At 39.3% G+C, this 16,886-nt stretch overlaps 1 protein-coding gene across 1 annotated transcript; it reads left to right on the forward strand.

Annotated features, from left to right (window-relative positions):
- The first annotated feature begins 112 nt into the window (after positions 1-112).
- slc15a4 (solute carrier family 15 member 4) lies at positions 113-16,585 on the forward strand. Its single transcript, XM_010776911.1, has 8 exons — positions 113-311; positions 523-1,140; positions 3,379-3,671; positions 4,740-4,881; positions 5,125-5,202; positions 7,257-7,437; positions 12,067-12,225; positions 16,410-16,585. Exons 2-8 carry the CDS (start codon positions 565-567, stop codon positions 16,583-16,585), a joined length of 1,605 nt encoding a protein of 534 aa, XP_010775213.1. The 5' UTR covers positions 113-311; positions 523-564.
- Positions 16,586-16,886: the final 301 nt, after the last annotated feature.

Consider the following 16,886-nt stretch of genomic DNA (forward strand, 5'->3'; position numbering starts at 1 on the left):
GATGTACGCGCCTGCGTAAAAGGAACAAATCTACAAATCTCATGGATGGACTGCTGCCGCATTACTTTGCTGGGCATGCCGGGTAAATTTCACTTATAGATCGTCTCCAGGACTATGCAAGTGTGACCGTTTGTTGACTGTGAGCATATGTCACGCGATAGTACTGTGACACTGGTTTTTGTTGACTTCCAGTTCTCCTTTGACAAAGTAATGATTTAAGACGGGTCACAGTGAATGTCTGAGCGGTACATATTATATAGGTTCATGGAGATCATTGAATACAACTGGGACGTGTTTCAGTCATATTAACGGTAATGTAAACACACACTTATTAAGCGTTCGTTTAGCTAAAGCTAGCATACTTTAGGTTTGTATTAGTTGCCTGTATACATACTGTATTATAAGGAAGGGGTTATTTGACAAATTAGATGTGAATTATGTATAGTTAGCTGTTTTCTCTGTGTTCACACTGTTGACAACGTTTGTCTTACGTGTTTGACATCCTCTGTATTTTCTTTACAGATTTGAACTCTCTCTAATTAAGAATAATTGAGTTAGTCAAGAATGTCTAACAAAAGGGATGCCAATGAGAGCACCCCTCTGTTGGACTCTGGGAACATACCTTCACCACAACCATCAGTTTTCGAGGGAAGAAGACTAGCATGTGCAGCCATCCTGCTAGCTGAATCATTAGAAAGGATTGCTTTCTATGGCATCACATCCAATCTTGTCCTTTTTCTCAATGGTAGTCCCTTTTATTGGCAGGGCACCCAGGCGAGCCAGACACCTCTGATGTTCATGGGAGTAACATACCTGATTTCACCATTTGGAGGCTGGTTGGCAGATGCATACCTTGGGAAATTCTGGACTATTGCTTCAAGTTTGATCCTATATTTTCTTGGCATGCTATTTTTCCCTTTCATCTCAAATGAAGATACCATGACACAGCTATGTGGAGACGAAGGGGCATTTCCTGTGCAACCTGCTGAATGTATGAGCACAAACAGTACCCTTTCAAGCAATGTAACCTGCCCCATCCGTGCCCCATATTGTGGCCCGGTGATCTACAGTAGCCTTTTTTTAATTGCATTAGGAGTGGGTACCGTGAAGTCCAACATCACTCCATTTGGGGCAGATCAGGTAAAGTATGAGCCATATTACTTCCAGATCTTAAAGTCTGTCTTAATAAATAAGGAGTGTTCAAAGTAGACATGGAGATTTTTGTTCAGACATACATAGGCCTGTATAAGATTAGGTATTCAGTGTGACATCATTGAGGTCTAACATGTGATTTCCTTTGCACCATGACAGTTCACTTGGACATGCATCTTCCTTTTTGAATAATAATTTATTGCCATCAGGAAGTGAAAAATAACGCTGTTTGGTTAGTTTGAAAATGTCAGCACTTCTACAAGAAGCTGTCATATAATAGGGAAAAGTTCATCAATGGGGTGATTGTTTTCAAAAATAATCTAACTATGAGAAGTGAAAACCTCTCCAAGTGAACCGGCAGGGTGAACATGATTAGTTCCTGATCCCACTACACACATTACAAGTTCCTCACGTCTCTGTCAATGCTCCTTTTGATCATATTCAAACATACACAACGCACACCGTCAAGCAAAGTCCATACATTGAGGGACACAAATAAACACAGAGACAGGCACATGACAGGAAACACAACAGCAAAATATAGAATACATATTCTACATTTCAGACAGTTTCGAGCAAAACAAAATTATAGAAACTGACAAAATGTGACTTGTTTTTAACTAGAGCAATATGATCCGTGTCAATTAGAGGTACAATCTCCCTTCATATTTTCCTCCAGCTCAAAGTCTAATTGACCAATAGTTGGAACTGCTAATACGTTTGCTTCGTTTTAGTAAAATGTAATATTTTATGTTGCATGTGTATTGATTTCTGGCTAAAAAATGATTGCACCCTCTTTCTATGTGGACATTGCCTTAGTTGTTTTGACAGTGATTTAAAAAAGAAGAATATACAACTTGTTCTCAGTAATCATAACGTTAGAGGATTACTGTAGCTGCTGTTGTTCTGTGCAGGCAGCGGATGATGGATAGAGTTTGAAACTGGGACATCGAATAAAAGCAGGACACTGTGTGGCAGCTTCTTTTGGTCTTTTTATGAGTCACTGCAGATGCAATGTCTACCAGCATATGATCATTGTAATATTTATACCTGATCATATTCTGTATTTGATGGATGGTCAACACTGAAACAAGAAAGTAAATTAGATGTTTGTCTTGTCCTGACGTGGCTAAATGCTGGAGGGAACACAACCACTTACTCTGATTGATCTTGTGTCAAAACTAAATGTAGGAGCTATTAAAGTACGCTTCTGTATGTATGCATTATTTTTAGACTTTATTATAATGCAATTTTAGATGATACCTGGCAATTAGATGGTCTGAATCAGATAAAAAATAAACAAAAAAAGTTTATTATAAGTTATCAAAAATACTTACACTCTTTTTACCTTATTCTTCAACCAATGTTATATTGCTATTAAAATATGCCACCCGGCGACAGAGCTGCTCAACGTGTATCATTATCACTATAAAAAAGTAATTTGGTGACCTCTCATCCCCTTGTCTGTCTCAGCTTGGTCCTCATCATCGGAGCAGTTTTGTCTCTTCATTTATTGTCAGGATTTTAAAAGCTGGGCTTTTAAAAACAGCTTGTTGCTTTTCCCTTTGCAATTGCCTTTCACATGCACACAATTTGATCTCTCTAGAGCAGGGGTGTCAAACTCAAGGCCCGGGGCCAAATCCGGCCCGCGTCTTCATTTTATGTGGCCCGCAAGAGCTTGCAAAGAATATAATATGTTTATTATACGGTTACATACCGTTATACAGAAGCACATTGCCAATAAACAACATGTCCCACAATGCATCTCATTTTGTGACATGCGCACTGAAGAGACTTGCCATTATTTGCCCTCGACTTCTGCATTCAGACGTAGTTAATTATGAAGTTATTACCCTATCCAATAATAATCCAATGCAGAGGCAATAATGTAATATAATACATCATTTTATATATGTATATCGTCTTAAAGTTACACCCGGCCCTTTGAATGCTAATGTGGCCCGCGATGAAATTGAGTTTGACACCCCTGCTCTAGAGTTAACTTCCTTATGTGACTTTCAAAACTTGCATATCAAAGTGCTGATGAACACAGTTGCTTTTATAGCTGACCTTTGCTGCTAGTTTACCATCGATCTGATTTGACACTCAGCTGTAAAGATCTTTAGTGTTTAAGGTCTTTCTATGAGACACATGTTGTGTTTATTTCTCCCTGTATGTGTCACCAACTTACAATGACATCGTTTGTTGCTCTGTATGTGATCTTAGGTCAAAGACAGAGGACCCGAGGCCACGCGCCGATTCTTCAACTGGTTCTACTGGTGCATCAATTTGGGAGCCATCCTGTCTCTGGGAGGTGTGGCCTACATCCAGCAAAACTACAGTTTTTGGGTTGGCTACACCATTCCCACCGTGTGCCTCGGGATATCCTTCATTGTCTTCCTCCTGGGCCGTACTGTCTTCATCACCAAGCCCGCTGATGGCAGCGCCTTCACAGACATGTTCAGGATCCTGGGCTCTGCATGCTGCTCCAAGAAACCAAAGGAGCCAAACCTTCTCCGGTGAGAGCGACATGTCATCTCTGTGTTGGTTATTTTACAGCATTGTATGTAATAATGGGAAAAAGATGACGACGATATGATAACAAATGTTCATCACTCGTCACCGGCTTGAGCTTCAATATCAGGATACATGTATTTATTATCCTTGCAAGAATGGAAGTAGTCATCACATACAGAGCATATGGTACAACAAGTTCCCCAAACAGTGTCCTTCACATGCTTATATACAAGAGAGGGTGTATCACAGTCACAAGATGCAGAATACCGGTTCAAAGCAGTATACAATGTTAAGTTTAGATTAGCTAAGACCCACGTCAGAAATGATCATGCTTGTCATAATGTCTATCTCCATAGAGGCTGAATCATCATGTTAATCGTTGTCACATAGCTATCTGCCTAAAACAGTGTGTCCTGATGGTCTTCCAGGTAATCATACTTCCTGTTACGTACACAGCTAAAGTTGGGCCTTTGTTATCATGTGCTACTCTGATATTGAAAGAGTACATTGAGTATTTTCCAAACAATAAAGTAATAAAGTAATTCCCTGAATGACAAACAGCACACTCACATCATATGTGAAATAGCAAAGCATTTATCCATCCCAGTAGAAAGGCTCTTTCCAACAGAGTAGCAAGTATTTTAGGTCATGGCAAATGTTGACTCCAGTGGATAGCACAGGTATACCTCTATGTTCAAAACCTCCTTTGATCCCCCCTATAATTATTTTCTACCGACCGGTCCAGGCATTTATCTTCATTCCCTGTGGCGCAAAGTTATTCTGAAGTACTGTTACTTGACTTTGAACCAAAGTAGCACAATTGGTTCAAAAACATGACATTGAATATTTTAAGTTTGCCAATCCCACAGCCTTTCAACATTTTCCCCAGAGATGTGGATTATAGGCTTTAAAAAAAAAAAGAATCCCTTTCTATAGAAGTGCATTCATTTAAGGGTGTTCTCAAAAGGGCTGATTAAGTCTCAAACTTCAAGAGTTGAGTCATTTACCTGTGTTCTATATTTCTGTGTTTATTGTTATTTACATTTTTTTTTTTTTTTCTCCCCATGAAGCAACAAGCCAACATTGCTCGACAGTGCCAAAGTATCCTATGGAGGAAAATATCCAGAAGAGAAAGTAGAAGAAGTGAAATCCCTGGTGAAAGTCCTCCCAGTTTTCTTTGCTCTTATCCCATACTGGACTGTGTACTTCCAGGTAAGGTCACCCAATTTTAAATGAAATACAAAATATACGAGTCATGTTTCCCACAAGATGAAAAACATGAAGGAATTAAACATGAGTATTTAAGATTTCTGGAAGCGCTTGTGTTAATAATACGAGGGATGATTATTTCCTGCTTCAATGTTGGAGAAGAGTGTTTTTGCACCAGACACCCTGGTGATCACGAGGTGGAGAATTACCTCACGCTGAGACTCTAATCTTCTTATTGTGTTGCAGATGCAGACAACGTACATCCTGCAGGGCCTCCATCTGAGGATTCCTGATAGTACGTCAGATGTCACCCCTGGCTCCAAGGTAACCGAAAAGTAGAGACACTCTTAGTCCAAGCACCTGTTTGTTGTTTAAAAAAAGAATATCAGCAATGGGGTCACATATTTAGCAACTTCTGTATAATTCTATTTAGAAAACATATCAACTTGGAGTTTAACCTGCATCCACATAATCAGGTTTGAACTAGATTTGTTTTCACGGCTGAAACTAAAGCACTCTGTAGGTCACTGACACACATTTGTAGGCAACAGCTGGAGGCAGAAGCAAAGGTTGGTAATGCCTTGGGGATTAAGTCAGAACTTCACTTCACAGACTAATACCTCGCAGATTAGCAACCTGGCGGTGACTGTACCTCTCCTTAGTAGCACCTCCATCTGATCCTTCCTGACTAGTGTTGCTGCTGTACGCGCGTCTCTCTCTGACAGAATGTATGTTATGTTCTGGAGGGCTTTGATGACTGAATCCCCTCCAGTTGCTCCACATGATATACTGTACTGTAGGACTCCTCAAAAATCAAAGGTTTTAATGTGATGAAATCGAAAAAATACTAGGAAGTGTAGTGCGTCAGTTCTTCTTTATGAGCAGGCATGCTTGAGGTGAGGTGAAATGCAGTGATTTCATGGAAATGTAAAGTGAAACACTGGCCTGTTAACCACGCAATCTACCCTACTGCTACATTCATGTTATCTTACATTTGTCCTTTTAAGGCACAGAAAGTTGTAGCATTGATACTTTCAACATAGTTTTGTTCACTCATACTTGTGTGTTTAACTGTGTTAAATATCCATAGTGGCACCCTCCCCCCCCTCCACATACTGTTTACCTAGTATCTAAAACAGAACTGAGCCTTTTCAGCTACCAGTCTTGACACTTCTCAACATAAAAGGGAAGTGAGATTAGTTGCCTCTGTGATGTGATCCCCCTAACCCTTGCCTGACACAATTCTGTAGAAAATCTTAGCAAATAATGTCTGTTCAAAGAATGAGAGCCCACACTTATGCTTATATATTTCTATGGGAGGCAGCCAGGCATGAACTTTACTTTTACAACAGTAACTATTTGAACTATGTTGTGTAAGGGATTCATAATTTAAATAAATATTCAAAACTACCCTTTCAAATATATTTATAGTACCCTAGGATACATATAAAAGGTGGTTGCCAGGTGCTTGGACTAAGAGTGTCTCATATTTCCCAACTTGTGTATCATTTCTTGGGTCCTAAACCTGGGAACCATCATCTAAGTATATCCTGTATGCACAAAGTATTCAGTCTATTTGTGGAAGTATAAAAAGCAGAACACCATCATCAGTTTCATCCTTCACGCCATGCTTTCCTTGGTAAAAGTCTCCCTTGGCTCTTTCTATCATTGCGAATATGATAATGCACAAACAAGGAATGAAAACACTCTAAGGAGCTTTGTATAGATGGCCAGTGGTTACTCACAGAAATGGAAATTCAATCTGAGAATAAATTATGCTATCAGAAGTGTTCAACCACAGACGCATCAGGAGCTCAGATGGCACTTGGAATTTGAATTGCAAATAACATCTCCAGCAGTTTGCAGTCTTCCATTCCTCAGACAACGAGATGTTATAGGCACATACAACAAACAAAGCTCACAGTAGGTTTTCCCTTTGATTTATATTGCATCCAGTCTGTTTCTCAAATTACACCTAATGGTACTAGTTTATAGTTTGTGCTGAAAGCATCTCAAATGCCTCTTACACATTTTATTGATAAGCCAAGTAAAACAATACTGCTACTACTTATGATAAAATAAAGACAAAACACACAAATAATAACTCCTATTGACCTACTTATCGCTAATAAATCCACTGTATGCTTCTTTTAAGTAAAGTGAAACGAATATTTTCCATTTCATTATGTTTGATTTTTTCCACTTGGGGGTGCCAAAGCAATATTAAGTCCGGGGTACACGCGCTCACACACATGCACCCTCATAGGAACACAAACACTCTGTGAACTGTGTGGGAATGCACTGACTTTCTCAGTAGTTTTCATGCTTTGTTGCGTTTTTGCACAGCTTTACCTCACCCTCCTCCTCTGATCCCCCAGGTGACGTTCCGCTTCCCTGCAGCCTGGCTCACCATGTTTGACGCAGTGCTCATCCTCATGCTGATTCCCCTTAAGGACAAAGTGGTGGACCCCATCCTGAAACGCCGCGGCCTGCTGCCTTCCTCTCTGAAGAGGATCGCAGTGGGGATGTTCTTTGTTATGTTTTCGGCCGTGGCGGCGGGTGAGTGTAAAAACAGACATGTCCTCTCTACGCTGTCACATAAGTAGGCCAAACACACACGCTAATGAAACAGCTAACTTAGTGCTTGCGGTAAATGCCACTTGCAATCAGTACTTTCAAGGCAACGAGCAATGCATTTGTAGAACCACAGTTACATCATTTATTCATTCTAAATACTGCCTTTGTCAGACTTTGGAAACATGGTACTCAAATATCAGTTCCTCACCAACAGTGAGAATACAGTATTGCTGCCAAAGTATGATTAGGTTGTCTTAAATTAAGGGTTTGTTTATTGTGTTATATTTTGCTGTGGGATTCAGCAGATGGTCTGTCACAGATTTATTCATTTTTCCTGATTCAATACATCACATTCCACCTAGCAGGGGGAAAGCGCGCCCTGCAGAGCACAGGGGGAGCTGTGGCATCTTACCTTTGGGTCCCGAGTGACTGCAGGCGACTGCGGCAGAGCTGCTCAGTCCTATTAACTTTCAGACTGAAGATTATTTTATAAATAAAAGTCTCATCTAGGCCTGTCAGCGTTGCTGCTGCATTGATATATCTAGGCTAAAATGATTTGAGAGAGACAAGCCTGGGGCAGGAAGAAAGCAACTAGGTAACACTCCTGAAATCAATGCTCATTAGATTACCCACAACCTCTGCCCTTTCTCTGATACACAATGCGTCTGCCACAGAATATGGACACGTTCTGTCATTAGTGACCTTTTAGATATTGACTGGTGTCAGATTGCCAATTGTCTGTTAATGATGCACTGAATCACATTTGACAACCATTATGAAGGATAATTCAATTTTATAAATGGTTTATTAAATATTTTGTTCACATTAATTACAATGCGGATACATTAGAGGACATTTGTCTAACACTTAAATAAAGCAAATAATGTGATCTGACTTAATTCCCTGCTCAGGAGTCTATTAATTACACAACATCTACATCACTAATGTCTGTCACACTGCTTTATAATGATCTGAATGCAATTTATTGAACCTTTTTATAATAGCTATTAGAGGTCTGAGCTGCCGTGTTTATTGTTTGAAATGATTTTACCAAGTGCTTTTTGAGTCCAGATCGAAAAGCAATTTTGAATGTGTGAGCTGCATGAACACACCTTTTGCAACAAGAACACTGGAGCCGCCAGATAAGATGATACTTACCGTATGTGTCCTGTCATACTCACAATCTGCTAGTGCTCTGAATCCTCATCAGCATAAGTAGGTTATTAATCTCTATAGTCATCTGACAGCAGAATGTGTAAAAGGCCATATGGTATAAAGACCAATACGTATAATACACAGTGTTTAAATGGTTTTTATATCGATCTAAGAAGAAGCATTTTTACATATATGGTAAAAGCTCATGTAATAATGACATTAACAGTCTTTTTAATCAGCTCTAATCCAAGTTAGTTCTCATATTAGTAGTGCCTGGTTAAAGCAGTGGAATATAGAGTTAGTGGTGAGTATGATATGTAGTTGGAAATTGTGGTTTCTCCATGCCGAATAATTCCACTTAAAGGTCACCTATTATGCAAAATCCACTTTTTGATGTCTTTTATACATAAACATGTGTCCCCTCTGTGGAAAGAGATTCTGAAAGTTTCAGGAAAACATATTTGATCCATTTATATAAAAACCTGTCTGAAAATGAGCTGATCAGATTTTGGCCACTTTATGATGTCATAATCACCTGAATCTCCTCCTAGAGCACCATTGTGTTCTTTTGAACCAAATATCTCTGAGGGGCGTGGGGAGGGGCTCCTTATTTTCATCTAAAGTAAAGTGACAGAGAATCAACACTTTTGAAACAGGTCTGAAACAGAGCGATGTATACAGTATATGTATGCACTATGCATGATCTATTTGGTATTTCGAGCCAAACACTTCAGAGACATGTTTTGTATATATCTGAGACCTATAATATATTGATGAAAAACAGTATAATAGGGGACCTTTAAGTTTTAAACCTACTGCATGTAGAACACTTTATAATTGTAACACTGAGTCAGTAGTAGGAGACAGTAGAAATGTGACATTTTCACATTGTCTTAATCCCTGACTTTTTTAATAAAAGCACTGCTTTTGCTACAAGGATATCAACTCTTGGAAATCTTGATATAAACAGGGGTGCACGTAAGTGGTACGCAGGTACGCATGCACGGCAACAATCTGAAATGCGTACCGTCACTTGTGTCACAAAGCGCATTTGCGTACCGACGTACTTGTGAAGCTTTTCCAGAAGGCGGTTAGATCACCGGACGACAGTCGGTTTCCGTGTGCACAGACAGGGCTGCTGTTAACGTCGGTCTGTACAGCAGCACTGCGCTAAAACAGCTGATCACAACGTTCCCCCCCCCTGACATTCGCGATACAGAGGGCTTCATGGGAACTTTGAGGGGAGCCAGAAGTTTAAGTACCAAACACTGACTCCAGGTACTCATCTGAGTACCTCACTGAGAAAGTTGTGTGCTCCCCTGGATATACAGACCACTTAACTGCAATGGTGGCAGGTGACCTACTTTTGTACCTGCCAAAGCTTATCAGGTGCTAGTTGCATTACACGGTTGGAAGTGATGATCCATGAATTAAGATAAGAGCTACCTTTTTAAATATCTGGGTGTTGTTGTGGTTAAGAGAGAGGAAAAGGCTGCTGGACTACTGCTCTTATCCTTTTGCCTCACTTTTATATAAACATGGGGACGAAGAGATGAGAAAGTTTGTTGAGGGAGAGTCTTGTGATGTTCTAGCGACTTATTAAAGGCTGACTTAGCCCATCAAAAACATCCTTTGCAATCAGAGGGATGTGGTGAAAGGTCTATGAACCAAATCTAATGTGTCTACTTTTTCACTTTAAAGTAATATTTTCTTTTCAGGAGACATGAGCAGTCCTGGAAGGAAAGGTGCTCCAACATGTTCTTTCTATGATTTTCAAATGCTATTTAGGTATTTACTTTTCCATTTGGCTTCCTGAAAGAAAGTGCAGTCCTTGCAATTGAATTTGGGATAAATACATTCTTAATATTGCGGAAAGCAATTTTGGGTTCTCGGAGTGGAGAGAAGGGGTTTAAAGTGGTGCAGTGGTGTTGCCATTGGTCACAGAACAGGAGGTGAACACACAGCTAGTGAGGACCACATTACTGACCTGGATTTTATAAATGTACTGTTATTGAGATACAACAATAATGATATTGTATCTGCACCTTATTTGAACAATTATTCATGCCATGATTATTTACTGAGCATGTGTGCCCTGTATCCTTTGCATTGCCTTGCTTCACATGAATTCAGTCACACACATTGACTCCTGGCTGCTGCCTTACAATTTTATAATTTTTTTTGAACGGCAATTTCCTCACATGGCTTTCTGTGTGTCCCCACTGCTTATCTGCGTCTGTCCAGTCGCTGAAATCATGTTGTGTTCAGAGACTGAAAGATGGATAGGTGTGAATGACCGAGTGTGGCATCTTTTGCCAGAAAAGAGCCAGACCAACACATTGCATTGTCAGCCCGCCACTTTGTGTCCACAACATCGGCCACACCGCTGCTGTTGAGAGTTAGAATCACTTTCATAACCATGTTCAACAAACATGCATGAATGTGTCATGACGTCATGGTTGCTGGGATATTTCACAGGGTTTCATCGCGCCCGCTGTCACACGCCTGGCAAGAGGACAGCTGGACCTCGTAGTGCAGAGAGACAGCTGAAGACATGCTGTCAGACGAACTGTTTCTGATCCGCTCTTCATTTGTGAACAACAATCAGCCACATACTGAGGCCTGCTCTGAAAAGCTGTGCTGACACTGCTTCTGAAGAGTTTTTTTTTAAAACATGTTTTATCACATTCTCTTAACTTCATATACTAATCTGCTTTAGCTAAAGCTCAATGGCTTTTAGGTGTCCAAAAGCATCTTTATTTTTTTTTTTTATGAAAAGCTGTAGCAGAGTTGCCAGGGATCACACTGGCTGTGTGATGTTTATAAGCAGGGGTGTGTGTTTTATTGTGTGACTCTTGCTCTCAGCAGCCCAGTGGCCACACTGCCTGAGATGGACGGCTGGTATTATAGGATAGTCGGATTACAAGGCTACTACTTCTCTCAAGAACAGCATTAAGTGTAGTTATGATAGGAAGCTGTCTCTGGGAGTTATCTGGAAATAGCCTCTGGTTACATGATAATAGCTCTATCGAATAAAGCTTTTAGGAGGCGGCAGCGGTTGATGACAACTGCTAGCCTCTTATTATAAAACTGTCTGCACTGTTCCATAACCAACTGCCATAATATGGAAGCGTGCAGATGTGATCTTAATGAAGCGTTCGGGTAGCCTTAAAACGAGTTAAATGCTTAACGGACTGGCACTAAGTCCTCTGCAAGTGTTTGTTTGTGTCATGGACTTTAAATACCTTACCAAGTGTCTCTTAATCCTGACAAGTAATATACAAGCCTTTAGATTCACCCGTGGCCCTGTTTGCATCTTTAAATTAGTATGTATGTTGCAGAATTTTCCTTATAAACATGTGTGTACGGAGGTTTTTTAGAGAACAACACTTTGTGAAATTCTTCTTACACTCTGCTAACTATGCTTATCTGCATTTTTTTTTTTTGTCCCCTCAGGTATTTTGGAAACAAAACGCCTGGAGATCATCAAATCAAAGGGTACCATTGACCAGGTGCTTGGCAATGTTACCTACCACGCTGCAGATTTACCCATATGGTGGCAAGTGCCTCAGTATGTGCTGATAGGAATCAGCGAAATCTTTGCCAGCATTGCAGGTAAAGTTGTTTGACATCTCCTGTGTGATTTAGCACCCACAGCGTATAAGACATGATGATTCAGACCAACAGTGAAATACAATATCCTCCACTGATTAGCCTCATGAGTGGGGCTGCTCTGATTAACCTTCATACCGAGCTGCTCTGAATGGATTGTGGGCTCAAAACCGTAATGCCCATTCTCCTAAGCAGTTTGCAATGAAGACTAATGTTAATAATCTTTTTGAACATTTGTTTGATTCATTGCCTTCACCGGCATAATGTGTTTGTGGCTTGTAGTCCAGAGTAAAAAGCACAAGAAGTCGATTGATAATTGATTATACCAAATTTCTCTCACCCCAGCAAGACATTATTCCGTAAAGGGACATTTTATAAATACAGAGTGTATAAAGCAAACTTTCGAAATGTGGAAATGACGATGCAATCTATGACTTCGCCCCCGTCTGTAACCCGCAGCACATTGCTGTCCAAACAAATGCTAGATAACAGATAACTAGAAGGGCACTCGGAGAGCACAGATCTCCGCCAAGGCAAATAGTTCAGTCTTCCATGCTCTGCATATCTGCAAGCCCCACAACTACGTCCGGATATATTTCCAAAACTATCACAATTATGTCAAAATAGTTTCATCCCGCTGAAGCCTCATCATCTTGGCTGTGCATTTATAAAAAAACACAAAATACTCTATCATCTACATATGTACACACATCATATGCCTAGACTGAAATAACATGAACATGAAAGCTTATTATCAAAGGAGTAACTATATGTTCACAACAACAACAACAAATGTAGAATCTGGAAAATAATGCTACTTGCTTGCAATATACTTTATTGTACCTGTAAGAAAATCTGTTCTGGACTGAGGGTAAAGTCACAGTGGTAACACAATTAGCTTCACAACACTCACAACATTTCACCTTCATGTTCAGGCCGCTGCTGAGTTGAAATGTATCACTATGAACTTAAATATACACCAGCATAATGAAACAATATCTCCCACACTAAATCACGCTCGAGAGAGATAACACTGACAAATTGTCGTGGCAAACACTTAATTAAAAGTTCAACTCTTAATTATCCAATTAGCACGCTTCCCCAGCTGACAGTGTTCATAGAAATATATATTACACTGAATACACAGAAAACAATGACATGTTTAATTATCAGTCCAGCAGGGTGCTGACAGTTACACTTGTATGTAGTCCAAATAGGCAAAGTATTTTATTATAATGATGCTACTCCCCCTTTGAGGCATTATACTAAACTGTAGTCCCTGACTTACTCTAAAGCTAACGGTACATTACAGAGCTTCAGCTCATTGATTTACAAGGTTGCCTACAAAGGCCCAATACAAGCAGATATTGCTTCCATTGTCTAAAAGTTATATAACAAATCTGCAGGTTAACATATTTTACTGTAGATTAAATCTCAAACACATTTTGATTCATCTGTCTTTTGGTATATTTGTCGTAGCAGCAACAATTTCAAAGGCAGGTATCTAAGAACCTTGGAACCAAAAATCAAAACTATGTCTAGAGCTTTATATATACAGTCTATGGTCTAGACGCCACGTGGAGTCTTAGGTTTTGTATAACCCTTCTTTCTATTCACATTTTCTTAACCTTAGAAGATACAGTATTTTTGTATGTTTGATATATTTGTGATACCTTTGATAGTCTATGTACTGCAGCAGATAGACTATCATAGGAGAATTTATTATAAAAAGTCAAAATTCCCAAACTTTTTTTAGCACTTGGGCCAACTTTTCACACCAGCAGGTCTGATTTGGAATTTAAAGTTGTGTAGCTGTCGCTGCTCAGACGATTCATCCCAGTAAATATAATTCAAAGACACAGGCTCATCAATTTGAGGCTACGCATAATCCTTCACTGGAAATGTAGCAGTGTTTGCTTTTCCTGGAGAAATAAATTCCCTGTTCTTCTCCGGAAAATGATTAAAAAGAAAAGCATTGAATCAGAGCAGGTCAGAATAGTTCATGCCGGAACTGACAGCTGCAGTCTTCTTTTTGAGACTTTCAGGGTTACCAGGCGAACACTGCTTAGCAAGCAGGCTCCCTTTATCTTGCTCTTCTTTTTTGTGTGAGTCCTGACCTAAACAGGAAATGTCATTTCATTAAAAGCTTTGAAAAGTAAGGCCACATTGTACCAGTAATACAATAATGTGACCAAGTGAGAAATTGCTTTAATGCTATATCAAATAGGGACTGCAAAAAAAAAAGAATGGAAAGAAAAGCAACCGTATTGTCCTTTTACTAAAAGAGGTTGTCTTTGAGAAATATCTGAGTGTAATATAAAAAAACTGAAATGTTCCCTTTATTGTGTTTATCTTTGGTGTGACTATATTTTTTTCTTTTCTCCCTTCATGTATTTTTTTCTCGAGTCATGATCGTTGCTTCAGGCCTCAGTTATCTAGTGATTTGAGTTTTTTAAAGCCTCGAGCTATGATTGAGTAATCCTCCTCGTACTATTGGTCCTGCTGTTGTTGTTTTTTCTATAGCACTCGCTTTACTCTATATAAGTAGTGCTGATTGAACTATTCATATTTAAGACTTATTATTGGAGGTATTATCAAGGTGCAGGGTGTTTCTGCGACTGAACGCCTACATTTGATATCCACAAGTTTAAGATCCATAGATACTGATTAGTTCGGGTATTATAAGGTCCTTGAACAGAACTAGATTTTTGCACAACTATCCGGGTCCCTAAAAAGTCAAATCCAGACATAACAAAGCTAAAGGGAGCCTTAAAATAAACGTACTTTCTCCTCTCCCTGTATACCATCCCACAGGGCTTACTTGTACGAATATTGGCGGAAAGAATTGTGACATATGTCTGGTTTAGAGGAATATTCCCTCTAGTCTCCTTTTGTTTGAATAAATCTGTTTAAAACCTCTGGTGACACCAGACTTTGCTGCAATCCTTGTTTTGCTTGTACACCACCCAAGTGTGTCTGGTTTCAGGATAAGAGAATATAGAATCTTTTTTTTAATGATACTTAGTATTTAAACTCGGTTTTGCATGTGTGAAAGATATTAAAGGTAAATGTTAATTTATAAGAAAAAAATCAATACTACCGTACATATAATAATAGTGCCCTTGTTGGTTATTGGAAAAAAGAATATAAACATTTGCATTCATTTTTTATTTCCCCTTTTTTCCCTTCAAAGAAAGGTCAAGCTCACTGTGGTTGTTTCTTGAATATTTATAGTTATTGATGTTAGAATGATAGTCTGTATTTTCCCTTTACTGTGAGGAGTGGTATCTGAGATACCTCACCAACCTTTGTTAGCCTCCTGTGACTATGGCTATTGACGAGTGTTCCTTTGCTATCAAAAGGTTAGCTAAGGATATAAACAAATGTATCTCTGTGAACTTTTGGAAAGGGGATTATGCTTTCCACTGAGTCAAAACCTCATATTTGCCATTCCCTTATCTCACTCCCTTTTCTTCTGACGTTTTTTCTTTGCAAAACTACCACAGGTATAAGTAAGGTAACTGCTCATCACATTAATTCGTGCAATGTTCCAAGGAAGATCTTGAAAGGCAAATGTATTTAACAGCAGTTTCCTAATCTCTCCAGACAGATGTAGCTATCGGGCCTCATTTAAAAAATCACATGTTTGAGGTGCCATGAAATTATCAATGTCAGCTTGCAGGCAGAAAGATCTCTAGGCAAAAGAGACACTTATTTGATGTTTTTAGCCCATCATATGTTTCCTTAGGTCCCCTGCCCATTTTCTTAGTGCTTTCCTTTCTTTCATGACTAAGTAAATACTGAGTGATGTGTTTTCCAGAAATCACTGCTTTGTGAGATCAGTAAGCAGAGTAGTTCCAAACAAGGCCAACACAGACCAGTGCCACCATTATAATTGAGATGCCAAGCAGCTTTCGAGAAATCTTTTTGGTCTCACTTACAAAATTCTAAAAGGAAACCAGTGATTGTCAACAAACAATTTAAATAGAAATCGAATTCTACCCAAATTTGTAGTGGTGCCTTGCTAGCTCCACTGTCAGAGGCATGAACTGGACAGTATATTTTTGGGAGTGTTTGACTAAATAGCATGATATTACAGGTTACATTACACTTTTATTGGATGTACATTTCTACAATGTTATACCCAACAATCTAACAAATACCTAATGTTACTGTTTTTGTTGAAGGTCTGGAGTTTGCCTATTTTGCAGCCCCCAAGTCCATGCAGAGTGCCATCATGGGACTTTTCTTTTTCTTCTCTGGGATTGGCTCCTTCGTGGGCTCTGGTTTGTTGGCTATTGTCTCCCTCAAGGCGATTGGCTGGATGTCATCCCACAAAGACTTTGGTAAGAGATCACAGTAACGTATACACTCATTATATGTGCAGTCACTGTTGCTAACCAGACAAGAGGTTAAAATAATAACTAATGAAAACCATTATCTATATGTTTTTAACCAATGGATTGAATAACTATATGTCACATTAAATATATTTCTTTTAACTGCCTCCTATGGCCTGAAACATGTTTTGGATTAGTCTGATGGTTCAAATATATATATTTTTAGCACACAATTAGCAGCCCAAGAGGCAGATATTTTCCTAAAGAGATGGTGGATACCAAACCGAGCTAAAAGGAGAATGAATATGTGGTCAGAACACAACT

Source organism: Notothenia coriiceps, unplaced genomic scaffold (genome assembly GCF_000735185.1).
Source record: "Notothenia coriiceps isolate Sejong01 unplaced genomic scaffold, NC01 NC01_scaffold00017413, whole genome shotgun sequence".
Classification (NCBI taxonomy): Eukaryota; Metazoa; Chordata; class Actinopteri; order Perciformes; family Nototheniidae; genus Notothenia; species Notothenia coriiceps.

What these genes read in the sequence shown, in the direction of transcription:
- slc15a4 (XM_010776911.1), top strand. Translation starts at nt 565, where the DNA reads ATGTCTAACAAAAGGGATGCCAATGAGAGCACCCCTCTGTTGGACTCT. An exon ending in ACTGGACTGTGTACTTCCAG is followed by an intron (nt 4,882 to 5,124) that starts GTAAGGTCACCC and finishes ATTGTGTTGCAG; the next exon opens with ATGCAGACAACGTACATCCT. An exon ending in GTTTTCGGCCGTGGCGGCGG is followed by an intron (nt 7,438 to 12,066) that starts GTGAGTGTAAAA and finishes TTGTCCCCTCAG; the next exon opens with GTATTTTGGAAACAAAACGC.